Source organism: Prunus dulcis, chromosome 4 (genome assembly GCF_902201215.1).
Source record: "Prunus dulcis chromosome 4, ALMONDv2, whole genome shotgun sequence".
Taxonomy (NCBI): Eukaryota; Viridiplantae; Streptophyta; class Magnoliopsida; order Rosales; family Rosaceae; genus Prunus; species Prunus dulcis.
The window spans coordinates 17,183,773-17,209,682 of record NC_047653.1 but is presented as its reverse complement, the minus strand read 5'-3'; the positions used below and the strand labels follow the sequence as shown (position 1 = coordinate 17,209,682).

The window sequence follows — 25,910 nt, the reverse complement described above, 5'->3', positions numbered from 1 at the left end:
ACAAATTATATACCCACACGTATAGCATTGTTTGGTTCTCGGATTAACTTGAATCTTATTTGTCAGCTTCGAATCTGCTGTAAACTGTAAAAGATTATTGTTTTAACTGGGTTAATTAAGCTTCATCTTATTTAGTTAAGTCAGAGCTTTCATGATTTCAACCATAAAACAATATTGTGTCCTTCTTGTAGAGTGAATGGTCTGAACTTAGATTAAGGTTAGGGCTTACACCTAATCTCTTGGTTGAGATACCTTTTGGAGATGGCCTGCACACTTCGAACAGTTATCAAAATAGGAGCAAATTGGAATTTGTCCCAATTGAACCCCTTCCGATGGTTAAGTCAGAAGCAGTTTAGAGGTGGAGAGAAGGATGTCGGGTTTTTAAGATGAGAATACTTATTACCTTTGTCATGATGTATGGGAAGGGTATTTATAGGAGGAGAAGGAGAGATAAAGATATTTAAGGAGGAGATATTTATCCTCATTCTCCCTGGTTGGATTGGACTGCATTAGATGATTTCTTATGATCATCATGCTGTATGACAAAGATTAAGTGGCAGAGCGACACTTGGCTTTGGATGTGTGGTACATTAATTGATCCCTTTCCATTACCAGGCTGTATACCAGGGATTAAATGGTAATGCGACACCTGGCTTTGGATGTGAGGTACATTAATTGATCCCTCTTCATTGCTAGGCTGTCCACCAGACTGAGGGAGTGACTGACTCGACAGGGGTCTGATCTTGCCTCCAGAATGTCAATGTGCCTCTGGTTACACGAGGTATCCTAGTGGTCGGATTGGTATTCGCATGCTCGATCACTGATTCATACTCTCCCATCAGGTTCGACTAGGAGACCCTTGATCGATACCTGGGGTAGTACCTGTGTTTGGGTCGATATATCGGGGGCCCAGTCTCTTATGGCCACTTGGTGTTCTCTGATAAGCTCGGCTTACAGTGATGGTATGAACCATTAACAAATATGTTTGAGATGTACATGAAAATATAGGAAGTAGTGTATAAAAGATATTGTGTTATGTTGTTAGACGAGTTGTATATGACTATACATGTAGGGGAATTCGAACTGGAGTGCAAGGGCACAAGTACACTGCTCTAATCAATTGGTCCAATGTTATCCACATGCGCACTTTATAACTTGGATGCAAGAACACCTTAATTAACTAACCTAACCCGAGATGATTTAGGGTTAATATTTGACTTATCACAATACATTTATGGATTAGTGTCAACTTCTAAAAATTATTATAGGGATAATTCAACTGCCCATTTCCCCATTTGTCTTCTCTTTCTCCTTTCTCTAATCCCTTATTAAAAAAAGCTAAAATGTTATAATATAAAAAATCCATAATACATATTTATAAGGCTGTGTAGCAAATACATAATACGTGCATGTACACAACAAAGGAAATGGCCATGCTAGATAAATATTTAAAGATGCACACATGCAGGTATGATCATGCCCAACAAAGAAGGGACCACAGTTGTGTGTGAAAGAAAGGAAAAATAAAAAGGTTCTCTTAAGTGAGTACTTCATTTAAGAGAAGCGACTTCTAAAAAAAGCAAAATTTTCCTTCACATTCAATTCCTTCTGAATTAAATAGTCCTTGAAAATCCCACAGATTGATTGAGGTATATGTCCAAAGCTATATATGCTTTGGCCACTTATGTAACTTTTAAGTCATTACATGAAGATATTGCACTCCTACTAGGACACATGGAGCACTAGTCAAAATATATTACTTTTGGCATAAAAGGCTCATTTTGGCTTTGATCACTATCATACGGATTCTTATTCCAAAACTTATTAGCTTTATAATCTAACCATTAATAATCCGAAGATCAAAAGTGAATTTAGTGTAAAGATACTCGCTTAATTTTCTAGGACGTTGCCTGGTTTTTAGATCTGTTTCATTCTTCATTATCAATAAAATACTATCGCCTTTATGTCAAAAAAATAATAATTGTGACCGCTTTATTTGGGAGATATCAAAATTTTTTTAAAAAAAAGAAAAAGAAAAAAAGAAGAGGGATTAATGGGCAAGACTTATCATGAATGTACAGATAAAATGCTCTATTGTAGAAATGAAGAAGTAAAAAGAGTCATAGTTGAGATTTATTTGGTACTTTGGTCTAGGTTTGAGATTGTTATCATTTCCTACAAAAGAATCTATAATAATTGGACGACGTCGCTTCATTTATAGCTAAGGAGAATTATGGAAAGAAAAAAAAGGTTGGAGAATATGATTTTGGAAGTACTTACGATAATCGATCATAGTCTATGCATCATTACATTCAAAATCCCAGCATGTTATAGTACGGTACCCAAAAGAATAATTTCATGTAAAATTCGGAAAAAAAAGGTTAATCGATGTATCATTCAATGGTTCCCAAATTATAGAAATAGAAAAGGAAGAGAAACAATTTTTAATGATGTAAATTTTATATATATTGATGCAGATATATATGTGTAATAGTAATGTGAGACCGTCTCCAATAAGTATTTAAGGATTGATTACATATTTCTAATCTCGGCCTTTGAATTATATCTAAGAGACTATCAACAAATTTAATGAATGCAATCTAACAACTAAGATTAGAAGTATGTAACCAACATAAAATATTTATTGGAGAATCTCTCTAGAGTTATGGTTGAAAGTTTAGGTGTTTTTTTTCTTCTGGGATTGAGTTAAGGGATAATGAAAATAAAAATTATAGACATTTAACTAGATTAGTAAAAAGAATTGAAGTCCCAATATCATCCTCCTAAAATCAAGATTTTGAAAACAAAACAATACTTGTTTGACGTATATATTTTCTGCCTAGTAAGAGTTGATTTGATAACTATTTCATTTCAGTTTTTTGTGTTGATTTCTTTTGCTAGAATTATGGGTAAAGTGTATAGGGGAGAAATGATGAAAGAAGAAAGATGGCGGGAGGGAGGATGAACAAATGAAGGAGAAATGTATGAAACAAAAACTTGAAACTAAAAATAACTTAGGGCCCGTTTGATAATCATTTCAATTTTAGTTTATAGTTTTCATTTTTTATGGTAAAGTGTAGAGGAAAATGAGAGTGAGAATGGAAGTGATGATGAGATTGAGACAGAGAATGGGAGGGAAGAGTAACAAAAGTGAAAACAAAAACTTGAAAGTGAAAACAATTTCAAATAGATTTTAGTTTTTAGTTTTTGTTTTCACTTTTGTTACTCCTTCTTCCCTCCCTCCCCTCTCAATCCCATCTTCACTCTCATTCTCACTTCCATTCTCCCTCTTTTCCCTCTATACTCTAGCACAAAAAATGAAAACTAAAAACTAAAAACTAAAATTGAAATGGTTATCAAATAGGGTTGTTTGTTTTTAGTTTTCATTTTGTATACTCTTTCATATACATTTCTTCCAAACTCTCCTATCATTCTCCATTCATTATTTCTCACAAAAATGAAATAATTACTAAATATGGCCGTACATTTTTTTTTTTTTTAAATTTTATATAAGATGTCTGAATGTTATTATTATGTGGAGGACCTTGAGTGTTGGCAATAATATGGAAGAGAAGTACACCAAAGATAATAATAACAATTTGGAAGAGAATAAACCCTTCCCTGTTAGTGTCCAAATGGAGTTACAATCTTATCACAAAGGATAAAGTAAGAAAGTAAATATGAAAAAAAATAATGAGAAATTTCTTGAGATTCTGTAATGTGAACCCGCACGAGTCTCTTCATTGGATTCTCTGTTTGATGCCGGGCTCAGCTGCGACACCCACATCATCTGACAACATGATCTCTCACCCTTGAAAATACATTATAAAACTAATTCATATTAATTAATTTATAATCCCATACATACACACCCACTGTCCCTTCTGTGTTCCTAAGAGGCCATTATGAAAAGAAATAAATAAATAAATAAATAAATTAATTAATTAAGTCTAAGCTCAGCCCAAAAGTGATATTGGAAGGCATGCATTTTGTGGAGGTCTTTTACAGAAAAGACTGAAGACGAGGACACTAATTTTCAACATCAGAATGGTGGACCCTTCAGTTTACAATTCTAGCCGTTAATATAGACTAAATAATTTTATTAGACAACAAATAGTGGCACCATATATGATTAGATATGGTGGGGTTCACTAATTGAATTTAAATTAATTAATACTCCAAAATTAGCCTGTGTAGGAATCCAATATTCAAAGACGTACGTCATGATGCAACATTGCTGATACAATTTGCCCCAAATTAATTCCATTTCCAAAATTCTCATATATCAACTAGTTATAATGGCGTGCAAAAAGGACTCGTAATTCAGATGATTAAGAATATTTATTATGTATTTGAGGTCTTAAGTTCGGTTTCTATCTTTTTTAATATGGCTTGTATAAAAAAAACTAGTTAATAGGTGCAAAAAAAAAAAGAAAAAAGAAAATGTATAATTTGCCACATAAACTTTCAATCTTCAATAAATTGAAAAGAGGAGTTTACACACAAAAGAAGTCTCTATGCTTCTCCTTTAAGTTGACTTAACAAACCAAAGCCTTGAGATGATTGGTTGCAAGCTAAAACCACACTCAAACCTCAAACCCACCCATTACATTTTGCACTCACCAACTCCAAATGGTCAGCTTACATTTAAAAAAAAAAAAAGGAAAAAAAGAAGAAGCAAAAAGGCTAAAATTTAATTAGTTGGACAGCCCCAGCTAATTTAATTACTGATTAGTATAACCCTAGAAAATTGAAAACCCAACTTAGATAGTTGGCAAAGGAAAGGAAAGGAAAGCAAAGCAAACCCAATAATTGCTTTCTTAAACAACCCAACTCAAAATAATCTCATCCCACACTGTCTTCTTTTCAGATGATATGAAGAAAACTTGCTAACCTAAAAGTAATATATATTGATAAAAGATTAAGCATCTCTTAAACTGATGAAATTATTATTTTTATACTTCTTCATCATGAAACTCATGGTTTTAAACTGAAATACCGCCATTTGCAAAGTAGAAGAAGAGCTCCAAGTCCGGGGGAGCAAAGAAAGCGATGGGAGATCTCCGAAACAAGCAGTTTGAAATCACTCTTTGCTTCTTGGGTGCCGGTGGACATGTCACAATCTCCGGTATCCGAAATCTCTGACCTTTTGGTGTGGAGCAAGCGCTTGTAGAGACATCATCAGGACCCTCCACATCATCTGCGCAGCCTTCGATCTTCGGAGGATCATCGCAGACCACGGAGGAGGAATTCGAAGGCGAATTCGAAGGAGTAATTTGTTGCTTACCCTTTTGGTGGACGGGCTTCTTCTTGAAATTGGTTCTTCTTGCCTTTGTTGTTGTTTTTGTCTTCGCTCTTGTTCTTGCAGATGGAGCCATGGATGGATATAAGGCAGGCTCTGTTAGGAGTTGTTTAAAGAGAAACAAAGTTGAATTGGGGAAGAGTTTGAAGCTGGCCAAGAAGGAAGAAAGAAGAAAATGAAACTAACCTATATTGGATGCTTTTAAAAGCAAGTAAATTTGACTGAAAAAGTGGCAAAAAGCTAAAATGATCAAACACCCCTTTGGAAACAAAGCCTTTTCAACCAAAGCTTACAACAACTGCAAGAAACCCCACTGCTCAGGGAGATTGGAAATGAGATAATTCTATCTCCCAAAAGAAAAAAAGGAAATAAACCCAGAAATACTAAGAAGAGACCAACACTAAACCAGCAATAAACATGCTTTTCCCTAATTTTCCATGGCAGCCAATAGAAGAAGTAATTAACAGAACTAGAATGCTCTAATAAAAACAGTAAAACCCCACAAAAACCTTGGTATGGTGGTGACCCACGAAGATGTTTGATGAAGCGCAGAAGAAAAACCCTACTTTTGAAGGAAAAGGAGTTGTATTTAATGGGAGCAAGAAAACATTGGAGTGAATAAGCTTGGAGAGAGAAAACCCAGTTGGTTAAGACTTGAAAAGCCCTAATTAAAACCCTAGAGAGAGAGAGAGAGACAGAAAGACAGAGAGAGAGAGAGAGAGAGAGAGAGAGCTGGAATGGAGAAGATGAGAAGAGCGGGATCTAATACTTATTATGTCGCCCCGTAGGGCTTAGTTTATATTGATTGAGGTAATTCGGGCAGCCCCGAATCAATGCCCAAGAAAACAGAGAGGCGGAGGGAGAAAATTAAGAGAGAGAGAGAGAGAGAGAGAGAGAGAGAGGAGCCCGCTGCCCGTAATTAAAAGAAGAGCGATTTAAAAGTGATTAATACCTTCTTTTTTCCATTTTATAAATGAATATTTGAATTTATCAGAAAAAGACAATTATATACAAATTTAAAACCAAGTAGTTTCAAATATAAGCACAATTAGCATTAAAAAAAACTAGTGCAAAGTGGTGCAAATTATATAAACGAAACTATCCGACTAAATAGTATAAATAATGATCTGGAGTGCTCCTCTGTTGTAGTGAGTCATTTGATTTTTAATGATTTGTGTAGGATTTCTACACCCAAATCTTTTGTTAGTTAGTTAGTTTTTTTTTAAATCAAAGATAAAATTCATCAGATAAAATTCAACGTAATCAAATCAAAGACATCTAAAGTACAAATTTCAAGAGAATTTTTCTTAGTTAACATTTGTGTCGATGAAATGAACCCCATTTTACTAGTAAAAAAGAGAGAGTTACAACTAAACCTTCGGTGCAAGAACTAATACAGATTATTGTTTGTGCAAATAATCTCACAGGAGAATATTCGCTTCTAGAACTAATACAGGTTATTGTGAACCGGGCGGCCGGAGTCTTGTGTGGTGGCCGGAGCCGTGTGGAGAAAATATGGAGAGTGGAGAGGGAGAAAGAGATTTTTGTATTTTTCTCGAGTATTAGGAGTAGGTTTATATGTAGATTTAGATGTACCTTGAATGATGAATGATGTCGTGTATTTATAGGAGCCTCGGGGCTAGGGTTTCGTAGGGATCGAGTCGAACTTGATAATATCCGAATTAATGATATTATCTCTTAAGAAGATAATATATAAATTAAATGATATTATCTTCTCTTTATTAGGATAATATTTGAATTAATGATATTATCTCTTTAAATAAAGATAATATCATATTAATTAAGATATTTATTTTAATTAATTAATTAGCCAGATAAATAATTTAATTAATTAATTTAAGAAATAATCTTCTTTTCCATGTAGCGTGTCCTGATTGGAGACGAAAATATATGGTCCCACAATTATAAAATCACATCTTATTAATGGTTTGGGCAAGTTTATCGAAATATATCTGAGATCTCTAGTTAATAAAATAATATTTGCATTGCTCCCCTCCCGCTAAGCTATTAAAAAAAAGAAGAAGTAAAATATCTGAGAGGTATATAAAACGAAGAAAATATATTTAATCTTGTTTGCCTCCTAGGGATTACATAGACCAAGAATAATATGGGCAATGCAAGATAGCCACCTGCCCGAGAGGAACAGTTAATAGTTAAGATTCTATTTGATTACATGCAGTACAAAATTAATAATTATTTTATTGTCATAGTTATCTAAGTTTGATAAAAGAGAGCAAATGAGTTGGGAAAAGATATTCACTCACTGTTTTTGTCTGCAAGCCAAAATTATTATTTTGAAATACATTCATGCATGGTTGGTGCCCCTCTCGTTTTTTCCCCCATCTTTTATGAGAATTTTGTAAAGGCAATGTCAGTGCCTCTCAGGGTATCCTAAATACAGGAATTGTATATTTGTACACGTGTCCCAGGGTACTTGGACAGAGTCATGGCATACAAGAAAATTGTTTGGGATTGGTTTGGTTTGTGAATAATGAACATGGGTCAATCTAGTTTCATGTTCATGTTACTATTTGAATATATTAATAAGCTCTTTGGACGTTAACTTCCCATGGTTTTGTTTTGACACCATACTTCTAGTGAGGATGTCTTGTAGGTTTGTCTATCTAAGATAAGTTATATATGTACATATGTTTTAAAAACTATCAATTCAAATAGTTATTGAGGTAGCACGTTATGTTTTTGGATTGTCTGATTTGAGGTTAGATATAGTGTGATTCAAATTGATAGCTTGATAATCTAGTTTGATAGTTTGGCGAGACATGCATAGTTGTTTAGTAAGAAAATATTTTGCAAGTTCAATGATTTCACAATGAATTGAGAAGGTTGATATCATTCTAACTTACCATCATTGGTTGGATTGGATGATTTCATTGTACTTGTAGCTCAAGTGATTAACAATATTTATCCATATCAGTGAGGCTGTGTGTCCCAATTCCCCAATACCGTTTGTGAACTTGTAATTGAAGATAGATCTAGCTATTTATGGCATGAGAGATAGAGAGAGGGGTTGACTTTGGTTATAACTATTGAGCAAGCTTGGAAAAGCTGCTAAACATGCTATTATTTCCACAAAACGAGCATTCCAAAGTAAAATCTCATGTCAACTAATTCCACTGTCTGCTCAAAATGAAATAGATTTCAGCAAAGAGAGCCAACCTCAGCGTAATTCTGGCCGGTTGCACATGAATGCCGTACACAAACTTAAAGGAAGTGAAAGCAATAATAGGGATGGATGGAAGTCACCATTCTCTTGAGGTTCTCAATGGGATTTTATAACTAGCAGCATTTTAACTTGTAGTTTTTCAATACCATATGACAACTCCAACACAACAATTTCAGCAACAACATAGACAGGAAAATACTTCCCTCCCCTATAAGTAGGAACTCATTCATTCCTGCTAATGACAGTTTGACACATGTGTAGAAGTTTTTTTTTTTCTGTGTTTTTGATGAATTATTTTTGCACAAGTGTCAAACCGAGGTTTGCAAGGAGGAAGGAGTCCAACAGTATCCTAGATTATATTACTCTACTCCTACCAATAGCCATAGTCAATACTGCAAATGTATTATAATAATTATTATCATTTAACATACACTGACAAGAAAAACAGGTTCACAAGGCAACTCTTTTACTCTGAAGTTTAGTCTTCAGTCTCCTACCATATGATCTAAAGATTTGTCTTCGGTTTTCGGCCACGGTACAGCAATATGATAGTTGGTTTAAAACTCCAGAAGGGAAAAGGGGTGGAGAGAGACAAGTTTGCATGAAATCTGTAAATTACTGAAGCAACACTGTACAAGAAGAAAAACACAAGTATTTGATATCATTGTCTGGAAAACCATAAGCAAACCCTTTTTTGTCTACATAAATAAGGAAGCAGAACAAAATAGGCATCCATATTCAACCCATCTATGCCTAAAACATCAATAGTCAGATACATGAGAAACAGTTCTTAGCCAACCAAACTTAAAGTCTGAAAGATAAAAAGAACTCGACCTTAAATGTCATCAATTTCAGGGACCTATGTATGTGTCGAGCGATATAAAGTTAAGGCAACAGAGAACCTTAATTAACGGACAAAACTAGTATGCAAAACTTCTCCCAAACCAACAACTAGAAAATCTAACTGAATTTCTGCAAGCAAAATTCCAAACAGTGAAATAAAAGATTATAACAAGTACATAATGGCAAATGATAACAAAGATCTATAAGGATCACCGTCCTCTTGAAACTGCTTCATCCAACTCCTCGTGCGATGAGGGGAACAACTCTATATATCGACTTCCAAGTGTCATCCTATCCTTAGCCATAGCTGCCTTGGAATCTTCTGCACTTGCAAACTCTACAAACCCTTCCCCAGTTGGCCTGCCTTCTGAATTCATTGTAAAATGAACTGAGCTCTCTGACAACACAAAGTCCTTAAAAAAATCCATTATGTCATCCTTGCCAGCAGAAAATGGCAATCCCCTCAACCGCAATACCCCTGTATGTTCTGCTGAGTCCTTCCCTTCATCATAAGATTTGGCCCTTGGAACATTTCTGCGAGGGGAACTGCCACGAGCATCAGAAACTTCATTTGCTATTGCCTTGTAATATTCCTGCCTCTTACTTCTGAACACCTCAACATATCTCCTGCCCATATTCTGCCTATTCCTTGAAAGGGCAAAATCAACCTGAAGAGGATACCCCAAAACACAAAAGGCTTCCCCAGTGAACTTGCTATTCTTGTGGACAAAAAGAACATCAACAATGTCAAGCCCATGGAGAAACTCAGCAACATCAGCTTCTGTGCAATCAAATGGTAGACCACGAAGTTTGACAACAGGGAACGGTGGAGGTTGTCCAGCATATGCATAAGGAGTTGGATTGTACATATAACTTGAGCCAGGGGAGGTCCCATAGAATGAAGATCCCGGGTCACCTAGCCGCTGACGCTTTGCACCCATGTCACGGCCATCACCACCATCACCGAATTTACTTTAGTTCCCAGTGACGCCGAAAGCAACAGAAAAGAGAAGCAAACTCATCAATACTCTTATCATAACTAATTACTCAGCTACATTAATAAGCATTCCAATTAAGCCCAGCAGCCAATTATGATTGAAACAAACATGAATCTTGGTGGAGTAAGAAGAAAATGGACAATACATGTCTCCTACTAGCTTGGTAGTTTTTGCAGGAATAGCATTTCTCATCCAGTTTGCATTAAGTCACAATTTATATATTGCAATACACATGAGTTACAACCTGTGACCTAAAACAAAACCTAGAAGAATAATAGCTGCACTAAAATGGAATTCAAGATTAGGAATTCATGAGGTACTGTTTATAATACTCAGCAATATATATTTCTAAGCTACAATTTCCTAACAATTACATTTGCAATCAGGTTATTCAATACGTAATGTAATGGTGCAATCAGAATACACAACTATGATGATGAACACCTATGTCAAAGTATGTACTGAGTTCAGGTACTTGATGAGTAGAAAAAAAGAGGTTTACATACCTAAGCTGTTCAACATGGAAGACAATGACAATAATAACCAGAACCAAGGTTGTAAGTCCAAGATAGCAATCATAAATCCAGATAAAGGCGGATTTCAATGTCCAGGTTTCTAGTCCAAAGTTCACTCTTGAAATTAGTTATTAAGTAAAATTTCAACTTGCATCAATTTGGATGTAGCATACAACTCTGGAATTGAATTAATCAAAAGACACGCTTTCGGTTGGTTGAATTTGTAACTAGAAAGGCTAATACAGCACCCAATAATCTTGCTAGTTCTTTTTATGTTCTTTGTGTGGATGTAGGAGAATTAAGTCCCCAGGTTGATTTTGTCTTTGTTTTCCTTCCTACATCTCTGTTGTTTAGCACCCAAAAAAAACTGTGCCTTCTCACACACGATTTTATAAAAGTCTAGATTTAATCAACGTCATTCCTATCAAATTTTCATGTGATGTGTATTGTAGCTTGTCTCATAGTATCCACAATATTATGCTCCGCCTTCGCAAATTCCAGAGTCCATGAAACATCCCATATAACTACGTACTACAGCGCAGATTAACAAGCAGCCCTTGTGCACTAACTCCTTTCCTGATGTGGAATACTTGCAATGAATCATAAAGAAACCAGCATACCCATAATGCACCAGGACAAATTGTAAATGAATGAATATCCATTTTTATTACGGCGGTATCTAACCTTAAAAAATTATAGGATACTTCTTCTCAGCGTTGCCAAGAATATAGGCAAGCAAATTATTTTTTTCAACGAGGAACTTAAGAGGGAAGATTTGATTCATAAATAAAGGGACTAATCTTAAGTACAAATGGTTTAACAGGAAACACCACCACAAATCGAGCCCAACTCGAAGTTAGTGAGTTTTTTTTTTTTTTTGGTCAATGAAGTTAGTGCGTTAGGGTTGACCATTACTTGACATGAACTCATAATGGCATGACCATCAAACAAAAATAAACAGGTCAGGTTAGTGTCATTCACAAATAATCTCGACTCGAGAAAACTGTTTGATTAATATCATAGGAAGACAAGACTAAACTCTTCCATTTCTTAATATGTATTAAGACTTATAATATTTTTTTTTAATGGTTTTTCTAATATCCGGATGAAGTGGTTTTTTATTTTATAAGGAACGTATGAGTAGTAAGTTTGGTTAGAAATAAGAAAAACCTTGTTTTAACTTTTTAATTCATAATATATATGGACCAACCCAAACACGACACCACTAATAAACAAGTTAGGTTAGCATCAAACCATTCCACTGTTTAACAAAGAGTTCGGATTAGGGTTGACTAATATTGGCAATAACATAAATGAGAGGACATGAACACTATCCACTAACATTACTTGGCAATGAAATGAGAATTGAGCCAACCACAACACGAGTAATGTCACGTCATCTGACAGAGTAATAAATCAAGTTGGATTAGAGTTCTTGCTAGTATTCAATATGAATTAGATTGCAATCCTAACATGAAACCCCTACGACTTGAATGCTACTCTAGGCGTGATTAGGTCCAGAGTTTGAAGCATTCCCTTTGGGGTTGAGGTACTAGCTTTTAAACCTCAAGGAGCAGGGAAACACCTTGGGTGTAAACATTATGAAATAAAGAAAAACGGTTTCTTTTGTGCAAAGAACAAAATTATATGGTTAATTCTTGGGAAAATAGAACAATTACATTTTGTCAACAAATCACTGGGACACTCGTAAGTATATTTTTATTATCCATATCAATAATACTAGGTACTCTTTACCTGGTTTTAGCTACTGGAACCCCATATAAAATAATAAAATAATTGGGAAATTTTGATTAGCAACGTTCTCTGAAGACATTAATGAGGTCAAACATTTTATTCAGGTTTCAAATAAGATTTTCGAAATTGTTTTAGTTTCTAGTTTCTAGTTTCGATGAACTTTTTCCTTTAACAGCTTGTCTAATTTGAAACAAGGGAATTAATCAGTTCCTCTAAAATTTTAAGCATTGCCCAATCTTCCTCAGACCCATAAAGAACATAGAAAAGAAAATCCCAGTCCTATCATTATTACCTAGTGAAACATATAAAACCGCGACTATATAATTACGAACGAATTACTGAAAACTAGTTTATTGGTCTGAATAAGGGTTCTATAATCATAAATAACTAGCTATGCTCCCTAAATTTGTTAAATTCTCATCGTAGTTAACAACATAAAGCCAAAGAAAACAAACACAGAACATATGAATAAAGAATTAAGGAACTTAATCCTAATCATATCAATTTAAGCTGTTCAAACTTCAACTAAGGCCTATGTCAACCCCTTTTTGTTCAAATCAAATCTAATCCAAACAACCCATAAGTTTTCAACAAAAAAGAAAAAAGTCAAATTTAAATTCTGGGCATTGTCCGATTCATACCACTCGAGAATTAAGCAACAAAAACAAAAACAAAAAAAAACAAAAAACAAAAATCATAAAGATTAATTGATAAAGCCCATCGATTGAAACCAGTCGAGAAAGAGGACAACTATATATGAAAGAAATAACCTAAACATGATGAAAAGAACAAGAGAAATCGCAAAGACGATTCTTTTTAATAATAATAGAAGAAGTAGAAGAGAGAAAGAGCAAGAAATTGGAGAAAAGGAAAGTGTGTTACCCTCTGTAGAACATGTTCGTAGAATTATCGTCGTCGTCTTACCCACTTGATGTTTCTGTCTCTTAGCCACTTCCGACTTTCCTTTCGAATTAAAAGAGAAACGAGAGCCCAGGGCCGAGAGAGCGTCTAAGAAGCATGAAAACCCAAAAAACAAAAAAAGAACAAAAAGCCTTGATGAATGAATATTTTCTTCTTTTTGGTTTTTTTTATTTTTTATTTATGAACAGAACAACAATTTCACATGGCCAAAAAACAAACAGAACAAAGAGAAGTAGCGTTAAATATAAATCGCTTTTTATTACTATTATTATCATTATCATCACTGTATTTATTAATTTCTTACATTTATTAAAACATAAAAAATTAAAAATTATGTGAAGAACATGTTAAAATTCGCAATATAATACTAATACATGTGTTGAGGCCCAAAAATCCAAGGGGATAAGCCCAGATTAATTTTTGACCCAACACAGATAATTGAATGCAAATGGAGACCGATCGGGACAAAAGAGAATTTGTAGGACGCACAAATACAAGCCACAGGCCACGTGTCATGCTAAGCAAGCACACGCAAAAGGGTCAAGAGCATATCGGCTTCACAAGATCATCCGGGGTTACTTGGCCCAATTATAGCCTATCACGGCATGATGAAAACTCAAAACGCAAGCATGTTAAATAAACGCCATGCAAAGGACCACTATAATGATACACCAAGCCGTGCCACAAGCTTAAGTAGGCCCAAGCCACAAAATTACCCGGGGCTTGCTGAGAAGGTTGTGGTATGGAAGGGAACAAACAATCACAGTGCCCATTGAGAGTTCAAGGAATGAAAGTTTTAAGTTACTTGGGAGCATTAAAACTCAAGCCCATTTCTCAGGCCCAAGTACATGAGTTAGCATGAGAGAAGGAGAAAAATGGTCCAGAGCCTTGGGAGGGCATCTTGTAATCCACTATAACACTTAGACAAACCCACACTAGTAAAATGCCCAAAATAAGCAAGCTATTTCCGGCAGCTTGACAAAAACCCATTAGATGCTGGAGATAATACGTTAATAACCCAACACTGTATGCATAGACCTAGCCCAACGCCTTATGAAAATCAAGCATCGTGCTTCATCTTTGTCAAAGCTTCAAAACGGTCAATGAGAAGCCATAGCAAGGACCAAAGGAAATCTATGAGTGAAAGAATAGTACCCACTGGACAAAAGACTATATCCATTTTCTTTTCCTCTGTTAGCTCCATTTTGAAAACCAAGAGGGAAAGCAAGTGGCGCCTCACCCTCATGGGGAAGTCCAGCTGCGTCAAACCCTTGGAATCACAAAAGGCTCATTACCCATGCGCCTTGGATAGGAAAATTTCACCAAGTAGGATTGAATGGGAAGAAGCAAAGAAAAGGGGAAGAAGAAAGCTAGATAAAATTAGGGTTCTTCGTGCCTATAAAAGGGAGCCTCCTCTACCCAGCAAAATCACCATCCAGAGCTAACCAAGCTTTGTCAAGCAACTGGGAATTTACTCAAGCCACCCAATCTTCTTCTCTTGCTGTTTTCTTTTTTCCCTAGGATAGAAATCCTCCTAGTTTTCTTTTGCACCATTTTGATTTTTGTATTCTGCAAGAAACTCATGCTCTCTCTCTCTCTCTCTCTCTCTCTCTCTCTCTCTCTCTCTCTCTCTCTCTCTCTCTCTCTCTCAAATTGCTAAACTTGTGAAAGCTTAGCTCCCATGCCACAAGCTCTTCAAGCCAAGCCATTCATTAATTCGGTTGTGTTTATTTGGCTATTAGTGAAATGGACCTGAACGTAGTTTTCTAAAGTTTTATCAAACTTTTAAAAACTCGTTTGGGAGCCTGGTTCTTGAACTCAGGCGTTGGGGGAATCCTACTCGTTTACTTCTCGCAGCAATCCAAGCCCATTCGTCAGGCTGCTGGAACAAAAAGACCCCTACAACATGATAAAATAAATTAGATTAATTAGAAAAGTAGTTGATCCGATGTGTATTCATTAGCTCCCCAATTAATGACTCTCTCGATTCACGACTTCTCCCGTTCCATGTAAAGTATTTTTCTTTTTCTTTTGTTACAATCTTTATTATTATTATTAGCTGCCTTATACAAAAACCTATGTGATTAAAGGCGCAAGTAGCATACTTTGAGCATCTACAATAGTGCTCCCTATTTTTTAGTTAAAATTTGGCTAAAAACACTCAAAAGTTATTTTAGGAACTCTCTATGAAATTTGAACTCCAATCATACTCTCTAGTTTAAGGATTCATAAATACTATAGTTATTTTTTATATTTCAATATGATTGGCACATCTCTATAAAAAATAGTTAGCATTAATTAAAAGTTTAAACTATGCATGATAAAACAAAACAACATTAAATTATAAAGAGCCACTATGAGTCCTTTCTCTCTCCTCAAATTTAAGAACTCCTAGAGGTCCTCCATATTTTAAGAGGTGAATACGGAACATGGTTGAAATTGTATTTTTCTAATTCCTCTCTAAATTTATCTATGGAGGTGGTTTAAAGAGTCCATTGTAGATGCTCTTACACAAAAACCTACCACTCATTCTTAAGGGGAATTGTATATAATTTATAACTGTATTGCTGACTGAGCCAGATATCATATGAAATCAAACACATTTATCAGCTCACAGCTTTGAACCAAAATAGGTTAAAAAAACCATTATGGCTGCACTAGAATGGTTATTACTATTCATGAGCCATCCAAAGATCATGGGCGCTTGGCAAGAGTTTAATTTTGACAACATAAATTTTAAACTGTCAATGTCATAGCATTTCATGCCTGCACACTACTCTTTAGACTTTATGTAGCAACCTGTCAGGGAGCCCTCTACTCAACACAGGCTTAATCTGAACCGTCAAGGTTCAGCACAAGTTTACATAAGAAAAGCCTAAAAATGTTCCTCTTAGGAGAGAGCTATAGACCATTCCACATTGGATACTGTCAAGTCTCATAGCTTCCTTATGAGGAGAAACATCCTCTGATCAAGTTCAAAGTTCTTGAATTGAGAGGCTTCCCCCTTCAGCATCATCAAAAGGCCACCAAATGAAGCATTTACCTCCCTGAACCCAAAGACAAGAAAATTAGAAGAGAACAATAAAAAAGACCTTCTCAGTTAACATGACATAAAGTTTTACTTAAACCCCAATAATTTGTCTTTCTGAATGAAAAGCAATCAGAACAAATGACTGTCATATGATTGGCATCATTATCCTCCACAATATATTGCAGAAATAATAAGGATCTGAGTCATAGTTGTACGGGATATGATGCCTTTTTAGTGGACTTCATCAAATTCATGTCAGCTTATACCAATTCAGAAGAGCAACCACTTTCAGGATACCTACATTTGATATTTTCTTCGTCTTTTTTCACAAACATACAAACAAATAGCACACTTGTAGATCCTAATAATTTGTTTTTAATTACTTACGCTTTGGGATCACGTTTAGAACCTTCTGAAATTTTGAAAAGCTTCCCTTGCATGACGTATTCATATTCATCGGCCAATGTCTTGCGATTGCCCTGCAAAAAGGGTACCTTTATTAGTTAGGCGTAATATGGCTCAATAATTTGGTAAACAACCAAACAGAAACTGCTACAGCTAAGCTACGTCAAGAAAACATGGAACACATAATCATCCTCAGAATCATCTTCTCAAGGTGTTGTCAATTTTTCATTATCAAAGATGGCTTTTTCATATATTGACCTATAAGCTATAATATCTGCATTCAGATACATGATCAAATACAGGTAGAAACTATCACCAACTTGATGTGACAGAGCCCAGTCATGGTATTGGATTGTTTTTCCATTTAAGAAAAATTTTATTTGAAGGCAAGAAGAATAGAAACCTAAAAGCAAAAAAAAAAATTCTAAAAAAGAAGGTGTTCACATAAATAACAAAACTCAAGATGTGGCCCCAATCTGCAACTTTGAAAATACTAATGCGCAATCACCCGTTGTTCCTTTCCAATCAAAAAGAACACATGGCACACAAAGAGGTAGGCCTCCAAAGTCCAAACTACATCATCCTTCTTATAACAAAATGGCATGCCACACTGAAAGGAGCTCAAACAATGTCCAAGGATATACACGAAATGCCAAATAAAGAGAATGCAAGTTCCCATAAGTTAAATCCACCTACACAAGAGTGTAATAGATTTTGGTCAACCAAGTCTGCCACTTGCAATGTAACAGCCCTCACCGTAAATTTTCCCCTAAAATCAAGTTATTCACTCATTGCAGTTTCTCTACGGTGCCATCCATCCAAAAAACAGTATTTATGAGGAACTTAGAACACTAGATCTTTTATTAACGAAAATAGATTCTGCTCCCACTAAACCCCAATAAAAAGATCTAATAGAAAAAGACATCTACGAAGACGGCAGCTTCTCCAGCATAATATAAATAAATAAAAAAGCACCCCACCCCCTTACTTTCACCCAATAAATTACCCTGCATAAAAGTATTCCACCCTACAACCTCATAACCATCCACTTTCTAATGACCCAGATCCAACTCAAAGAAGAGAGCTTCCTTATATCAACAACCAAGCTAATCAAAACAAAGAATGAATCTCAAAGAAGAGTGTCACCACACCATAATTTGTCAAAAATCTCAATCTCAAGCCATCCCACACTCCTATTGTCCTTTCACATACCAAACCTACATGACATTCTCACTGGCCTCCTAAATCAACCACATAATTTGTGTTCCATCATGACATATAGAAACTGCTAGAGAACCCAAAATAACAATTATTTTTTATTTTAAGAATAAACCCCTAAATAGACAGAGAATGGAGGTCCAGAAAATATTGTTTCATGAAAATCCCACTTCTGCCATTTGTGCTAAAAACCCTGATAATAACTCTCAAGCTAATAACCCAACTTGTGAATTCTTTTCAACTATACACTCCATCCACTAGGTACATGCTTTCATAACACACTTTCCCAGTATAGATACAGTACAAACAAGCAGGGAATTACCCCATAAGCAACATTAAAAAAAAAAAATTAAGAAAAGGAATAATTAGAAGTCTACCTGAGTGAAATAGCCAGTATCAGGTGTTCCATCCAAATTGATTGTGGAAGTTAGAGCCATTGAGAATTTCTCACCTTCCCTCATGGGATATACCTCTGAATTCACATCTAGGTGCATGAACATCTCGCAAGTCTCACTCTTTGCTTCGATTCGAGTAACTACCAAGTACCAAAAAATTAACGAAACAAGAGAAAAAAAATCATCTTGAAATTTTTTGTATAAGAATGTTCAAACTTGCAATACCTTTATCAAACTTTTTGCCATCTGGGTTCAGTCGCAGAATCTGAAATATATCCTCGAACAGACGATCAACCATCCTTGCGTCTCTCACCACTGACTGTTGTTTCACCAGAAAACGACGGCGTTTTCCACCTGTGGGATCGAGTCCTGGAGACGATGGCTGGGTAAGAGAGAGAGAGAGGATGAGAGGAAAGGTGTGATGCGGTGCGTTTCTAATGCGGGGCTAATATCTTCCCCCTTGGATCTATTGAACGGTCAGGATCTGCCTAGAAATGGCATCGCCAGTTTATTAATGAAAAAAACAAATTTTCCTTTTTTAAATATATTTTTTTACCCTTTTTAATAAAGAAAAATAAGAAAATTTGCCCTCCTTGTGTGAACCATTGTCGGCTACTGAGACACGGATTCAGAATGGTTGGCTTGACCAATTTGGTTCCCACCTTGCCGTCTCTTTGTTTGTGGTCTCCCCGTTTGATTCACCACAAAAAAGAAGGAAAGGGAAAAAAACGTTCAATGAAACCGACGCTGGTTTTAAAATTTTGAAAATTACTGACCATCTTCAAGTCTAACCCGAGGATCCTAAACTCAAATTTACGAACTCGACAACCCATGAGCTTAAATGAGTACTATTTACGGACTCGACAACCCATGAGCTTAAATGAGCACTATTATCATAATTTGAAGTAGGGCTCGTTAATAGGTCGGGCAGAGTCAGGCCCAAATTTAATGAGCTTGGGTCGGGCCGGGTCGGACTTTAAAGAGGAGAAAGATAATATCGGGCTGAGTTTTTTTAGAAAATTCAAAGCTCAAGCCCGACTCATGAGCCGTGCTTGAGAAAGCCCATCGAGCCGGCCCCGGCTAAGCCCAATGGGCTGGGCCTAAACTGGCCGTACTTCATTAAAAAAAATCATAAACTTAATCATAAAGGTATTTTAGTCCAAATTTGAGATTAAACTCACTTAATTCTAATATTTTCACTTCAAACCAAATTCATAAAACACCCAATAAAGTCACAAAACTTATAAGATTTTCCACAAAAATAATAAAACCGAGGTTATTACATAATTAGATCGTAATACATTTTAAGAAATAATTTTAAAAAATAATACGTATCAAAAAAATAATTTTTTAAGATGGTATGAATAAATGTGCAAATATTTGGTGATGTGTTCAAGAAAAGCATGATTATATTTTGTGGTACGATTATGTTTAGTGATATGATTATATTTGGTGATGTGATATGTTGTTCATCTTATATATATGATTAGTGTGTTAATCATCCAATTATAAACTAGGAATGAGTAAAGAAAAGTAAATGAAATGAAACAAATTATATATGTGATTTAAGTGATATAATCCTAAACCTAAACTCTTATTTATACATAATTATATATATATATATATATATATATATGCGGGCCTAACGGGCCGGGCTTTTGTGGGCAGGTCGGGCCGAGCTTCAGACACCCAAGCCCAAGCCTAGCCTGGCCCAAGGAAGGCCGTGCCATCTCAAAGCCCATAACGGGCCGAGTCGGGCTTTTTTTAGATGGGCTGGGTAGGCCCCCATCGGCCCATGAGCCCGCGGGCCAAATGACGAGGCCTAATTTGAAGTATCACAATTATTAGTGGAAAAAAAAAAGTATCACAATTATTAAATTCACAGTATCAAGTTTTGAAGAAAATACAAAACATAAAATGGATTTGAGGAAACCTTAAGTCTTTACCGATTCAAAAATATAGTGTCATGTAATCAAATAAAAGCATCATCCATAGCTAATCATCATGAGACGTTTCTTTTACTATAGACTCGTGTTGTCAACCAAAAATCTAACTGAAGAACTATTGATAGCCTATACTATCATTATAGTCCGAGCCCCTCGAAAGACAACTCGCATACCGATCCGACCGGTGTGACCAACAAAGAACTGCTCAAAGAGAATGTAACTGATCATAATGAGACTGTTGATCGGGTGTTCACAGACTGACCCGACCACTATGTGTCTTACAGATGCATTAAATGAAAAAGCTTGGCTGAGCACGAAGGTTGGTTAAATGCACATCTCACCCTCAAATAGGTGTCGCCATATCCATTAGTCCCCGAATGAACAGACAAGTGATGGGAATAGATCATTTAATTCATCTCCCATCCTTGGTTACTTGTCACTTCACCACATGACCTCTGTCCAGCTATATGGTGACCAGAGGCAGAACATTCAATGCAACTTAGACCAGGGGAACAAGAGATAAATATCTTGATCCCCTTCTCCCTATAAATACCCTTCACCTACACCAGGACAATCCATTCTCTCTCAAACAAAAGATAGATTCTGACTTAACCTTCGGATAGGGTTAGGCTGGAATCAACTCTAGTCCGCCCTAGTTCTGATATCGTTTAAAGTGTGCAGATCTTTCTTCGGAGCTTACTCAAACCCGAAGGCCCAGCACAGGCCCAAACCCAAATAGGGCCCAGGTTATCTATACAAGAAGGATACACGGTTAACAAGAACATTTATGGTTTTATTGCATGTTTACTTACCAGCAATGAGTATGGGAAGTATGAGAGTGATTCTAACACCTAACTTCTCTCACGTTTACTAAAACATGTGAATCCAACCTTAAATATGTAATCACACACCCTCAATCAGAAATTAGATCGACTATGGAGTTGTTGACCTAATTCCCATTCATGTTCCGCCCCGTGTAGGGACTAGAGTGGTCCTAGGCCCCCTCAATCTTTATATCCCTTGTATTTATATATTATATATGACATATAATATTATAATATATTAGATTATTTTTGGGATATTTACTCTAAAATAAATAATATATTAGGTTCTTTTTGTCCACAAATTAACCATAAAACTTCTTAATCACTCTTCTACTTTCTCTTAATAGTGTAGATGATGAGATTAAAATATGAAACTAAAGACAATTATGATTGTAATGAATGGATAAATTATTAATCAATATGAATGATATTATGAAGTGGGCTAAACCGAGTAGTTAGTATCGTATTAACTTATTTAATCAGTTAGTGCTTGAGCGCTCCTATTCAAATTATTTTTTTGGATGAGGAAATTTAAAAGTACAAAGGATTTCATAAATGACGGAAATTAATGTTCTAGAATTTGTAAAGTTTCTTGTTTGGGTGACGAATTTAAAACACATAATTTAACATTTATTTGTAAAGTTATCTTTTTTAAAAACTCAATCTCTCTTAGGATTTTAGAAATGACAACTTTTAAATAGAATTTAAAGTTGAGATTTATGATCTCCAAGTTCCATATTTTTTCCCACGCAGAATTTCTAAATTTATATGTTTTTTTATCCAAACACGGGAATTTAAAAATTATGAGTTTTGTCAAAATCCCAAGTTTATTTCCCTCATCCAAACACACCATTAAAGTTTTGTGAAAGGCCCCCTCTAATGTGAAGTCTTGGCTCCGCTACTGAAACCTGATATCACTAATCTACATGCAAATGCTCTTACCATTAAGTTATGCACTCGCGTGCTAGTTGTTCCATTCTTGTTAAGTAAACTTGCCATTTTTATTTATTTATTTTTTTGGGCCCGTTTGGTTCACGGAATAAATTTGAGGAGAAATCATTTCTCATGTCATTTTTCAAAGAGAAAGGAAATCATTTCTCATATACCAAGCAACCATTTTTCATGCATAAACTTATCAAACATGAAAAAATAATTAATTTCCTATTACCAAACTTTCTTTCCCATAAACCAATCGGGGCGTTTATGTTGAAAACATGCCATTAATCTGTGGTCAATATAAACAGATACTCTTTTGGAATACAAACCAGACAATTTCTCCCACCACGTGGCTGGAAGCCCACCAATTTGGAGAAACCGTCCAAGTAGGTAGATATTAGAGAATTGAATATTCAGAAAAGTGAAAAACAGAAGAAGCTAAAGTTTGATTTGAATCCCAAAGCGTCTTGTGTGGAGTATTTTGGACCTCAGATTTTTGTCTGGTTGATGTTCACACACCTTCAAAATCTCCGAGATTCTCTCACAAATTACTTGCACTAAAACACCTTCTTTGCTCAGACCAAAAATACAAATATAAAAACACCTTCTTTGTTCACCAGGCTCCATTTCTTATAGTTCTTGAATCTTTGACTGTAATTGCGGATCTCCAAATTTATTGGAGATCCATTAGCAGATTTTTGCATTACTTCGTGCGTATCTCTTACTTCCCTGAATTCCGGCTAAAAAGTTTGGATTTTGAGAATAATTCTGATCTGTGTTTATCATAAAAAAAAAAGAAAAAAAAGAAGGTGGTTTGAGCTTGAGCTTTTGAGAGAGGATGGTAGGGGCTTTGTCTGTGGTGGGTTCGTCAGTCGTGGACTCGCATACTTCTCCATGCTTGTGTTTGGATGCACTGCCTACAACTGCTATGAATCTCAAGAGTGGAGGAGAAGTGGTTTTGCAAAGGAATTCAATGGCCAAGAAGCGTTTGGTGAAACCGGGTTCCTTGGAATTGAGCAGTTCATTTATTGATTCTGGGCATGACATGCGGCTTTCAATGAAAGCTCTTCCGGGTATTATTGTCAATAAGAGTATGAGGAAAAGAAAGAATAAGGGTTTCGTGATTGTTAATGAACTTGGCGGGCAATATGAAGACAGTTTTGAGGATGTTAAGGCGGTGAGAAACTTATCCCCTGTTGAATTTTTGGATGAAGTTTATATGAGAAATTTAATAGGATTTTTGTTGCATATGTTCATCTCTCTTACTTAGATAACATGATGTATTTTTTGCTGTTTTGGTGTGTTGAGGACCCTTAGTTGAATATTGCATCCCTTTGTTTATATAGTTGAAAAAAGAAGAGGATAATATTTTCTCATCCATTATAACCCAAAACTTGTTTGCTGCATGACTCTGGATATTTTATATTGAGCATAGTGATTACACACAATAGTTTTGCAATTGGTGAATGAGTCAGTCATTAACTTAGATATTCAATACGAGTTGTGTTTTCCTCAGTATCTAATTATAATTGTGAGAGTGAATATCTCGTCTTTTTAAAGCAATTAGCACATGAACTTTGTGCATCCCAAGCCCTTTATTCAATATCAGCTGTTTATGTTAAATCTATGCACTATAAATTAATTTTATTGTAAGAAATTCAGTATTGATGTAATGACTTTCTAATATTGAAACAGTTGTAACATGAACTTATCAATTAGATGCACTGTTCCTAGTTCTTCAGATCTTGAATTACATCATTTTCTGAATTTTGTGTATATGATGCCATTTGCAGTTTGTTTATACAAACTGTGTAGGGATAATCTAAATCATGCAATCCTGTTATCTTTTGTACGCTCCCATATGCTTGCTCTTTTATATACATGAACACGGATGCTGATCCATGTACAAACTAGTATCTTATTGTAAATTAGCTACTGTAATTTCTCTGCCTGCAGCAAATGCTCAACTATTTTACGTACAAGGCTGTGAGGACTGTTATGAGCCAGCTTTATGAGATGAACCCAACACAATATAGGTGGTTTTATGAGTAAGTGAGATCATCAGACCATTTTTCATAAAATGAATTTAACATCATATTTTATGAACTTTGTTGTTATTAGTATTGCTATTATCATTGTTATTATTCATGCAGTGTTGTTGTTTGTTACAAACGGATGACATGTGTCTGTGTCTTGTGAATGATATAGGCTTAGATGAATCTTGAGCCTTTCAGATCAAAATGAGCTTGTGGGTCAGCTAGGATAGGGAGGCTTTTCCATATTCTGAACATTCAGAGAGTCTATTTATTCACCCAGAGACAACAGTCAGATTTAGCGACCCAGGATGGTCTTGGCAATTTAAGTTGGATCAGCTTACTAATGCAATAATTTGGAAAATACATCCAGAGGCTTTCTCTTAATAAGAAAATTTAAGCCCCATTCAGTTCGAACTTCTTGATACGAACATTGCCTTTCATCCTTTTGTTCTGATATCAGTTGAAGTTAAATTATAGGGTTTAAGTACATCTTATTAATATTTACATACTATTAGCAGCACTGTCCTGGAGTACCCAAGTTTCATCTCCAGCATTTATTAGAAAGCACCTATGTCTCAGTTCATCACTTTAAGAACTGTTTTATCTAATCCTGCTTCCTTTTCCATTTGGATAGCTTTGTTGCAACACACAAGCCTGGAGATGGGAAGCGATTCATCCGTACCCTCGGGAAGGTAGTCTTTGAAATCTTGTATTCTTTGGTTGCTTAGAACTCATGCAAGAAAATACATGTTGTTTTGTTTGTTTTTTTTGTTTTATTTAAGACTATAGTTATGTTGGACATTAAAAGCAAAGGTTCCACCGAATCATACCTTGTGATAAAAATTGTTGACGAACATTGAGATATTATTCTAACGAGCGCTGATGCTTTAAATATGCTATTTTAGCTACATATACATATGAATGACAGAAATACAACCCTTGCTTATTGACAGGAGAGGCATGAACTTGCTGAGAGAGTAATGGTCACACGACTTCACCTCTATGGTAAATGGGTCAAGGTAAGCAATTCCAAAATTTATCGCAAGCACTTTTCGTCAACATTCAGAGCACATATCTCATGGAAAGTCTTGGACATTGTAAGAACGTTATATAATTTTTTTCTTTTGGTGATGAATTTTGATGTAGAAATGCAATCATGCTGAAATATATCAACAAATCTCTGATCAGAACTTGGAGTTGATGCGTGAACGGCTTATCGAGACTGTGATATGGCCCTCTGATGACAACACGGAGAAGATTGGCTGAGATAGATTGTAGCTTTCATCAAATGGTTGAGTCTTCTTACCGTGTTGTTCCTAGACTAGATAGTTTTCTCTTTACATACCAGATTGGTTCCAGTCTGTCATTTATATTATTTGCCACCAACTAATAAGTTGCTGAAAATTGTCTACTGTACATTGTATATAAAATGCCATCCGCCATGTTACATTAGATTCCGAGTGTAAAAGGCTAATATTCTGCCTATATATGAATGTGATGAAAACTATAATGGTGTCCTGCTAGTTCAATGTGGTTTACAGGATGCATGGATCTGAATCTCAAAGTCCTTGAGGCTGCTG

At 35.5% G+C, this 25,910-nt stretch overlaps 4 protein-coding genes across 4 annotated transcripts; 1 reads left to right on the top strand and 3 right to left on the bottom strand.

Annotated features, from left to right (window-relative positions):
• Positions 1–4,451: 4,451 nt before the first annotated feature.
• On the bottom strand, positions 4,452–6,076 carry LOC117625762 (cyclin-dependent protein kinase inhibitor SMR13-like). The gene has a single exon (XM_034357309.1). The coding sequence runs from the start codon at positions 5,376–5,378 to the stop codon at positions 4,986–4,988; it is 393 nt and encodes a 130-aa protein (XP_034213200.1). The 5' UTR covers positions 5,379–6,076; the 3' UTR covers positions 4,452–4,985.
• Positions 6,077–9,186: 3,110 nt separating this feature from the next.
• On the bottom strand, positions 9,187–13,676 carry LOC117626058 (heterogeneous nuclear ribonucleoprotein F). Its single transcript, XM_034357699.1, has 2 exons — positions 13,501–13,676; positions 9,187–10,322 (listed from the first exon to the last, which is right to left on the bottom strand). The coding sequence occupies exons 1-2, from the start codon at positions 13,512–13,514 to the stop codon at positions 9,560–9,562; spliced, it is 777 nt and encodes a 258-aa protein (XP_034213590.1). The 5' UTR covers positions 13,515–13,676; the 3' UTR covers positions 9,187–9,559.
• A 2,495-nt stretch (positions 13,677–16,171) lies between these two features.
• Positions 16,172–19,049, bottom strand: LOC117626528 (DNA-directed RNA polymerases II and V subunit 8A-like). Its single transcript, XM_034358257.1, has 4 exons — positions 18,814–19,049; positions 18,571–18,728; positions 16,958–17,049; positions 16,172–16,586 (listed from the first exon to the last, which is right to left on the bottom strand). The coding sequence occupies exons 1-4, from the start codon at positions 18,884–18,886 to the stop codon at positions 16,475–16,477; spliced, it is 435 nt and encodes a 144-aa protein (XP_034214148.1). The 5' UTR covers positions 18,887–19,049; the 3' UTR covers positions 16,172–16,474.
• Positions 19,050–22,716: 3,667 nt separating this feature from the next.
• Positions 22,717–25,859, top strand: LOC117623827 (chaperonin-like RbcX protein 2, chloroplastic). Its single transcript, XM_034354822.1, has 5 exons — positions 22,717–23,471; positions 24,251–24,342; positions 24,965–25,022; positions 25,284–25,349; positions 25,477–25,859. Exons 1-5 carry the CDS (start codon positions 23,133–23,135, stop codon positions 25,594–25,596), a joined length of 675 nt encoding a protein of 224 aa, XP_034210713.1. The 5' UTR covers positions 22,717–23,132; the 3' UTR covers positions 25,597–25,859.
• Positions 25,860–25,910: the final 51 nt, after the last annotated feature.

What these genes read in the sequence shown, in the direction of transcription:
- LOC117626528 (XM_034358257.1), bottom strand. Translation starts at nt 18,886, where the DNA reads ATGGTTGATCGTCTGTTCGAGGATATATTTCAGATTCTGCGACTGAAC. An exon ending in TGGCAAAAAGTTTGATAAAG is followed by an intron (nt 18,729 to 18,813) that starts GTATTGCAAGTT and finishes GGTACTTGGTAG; the next exon opens with TTACTCGAATCGAAGCAAAG. An exon ending in TCTAAACGTGATCCCAAAGC is followed by an intron (nt 16,587 to 16,957) that starts GTAAGTAATTAA and finishes CTTTGGGTTCAG; the next exon opens with GGAGGTAAATGCTTCATTTG.
- LOC117623827 (XM_034354822.1), top strand. Translation starts at nt 23,133, where the DNA reads ATGGTAGGGGCTTTGTCTGTGGTGGGTTCGTCAGTCGTGGACTCGCAT. An exon ending in GTTTTGAGGATGTTAAGGCG is followed by an intron (nt 23,472 to 24,250) that starts GTGAGAAACTTA and finishes CTCTGCCTGCAG; the next exon opens with CAAATGCTCAACTATTTTAC. An exon ending in CAATATAGGTGGTTTTATGA is followed by an intron (nt 24,343 to 24,964) that starts GTAAGTGAGATC and finishes CCATTTGGATAG; the next exon opens with CTTTGTTGCAACACACAAGC.
- LOC117625762 (XM_034357309.1), bottom strand. Translation starts at nt 5,378, where the DNA reads ATGGCTCCATCTGCAAGAACAAGAGCGAAGACAAAAACAACAACAAAG.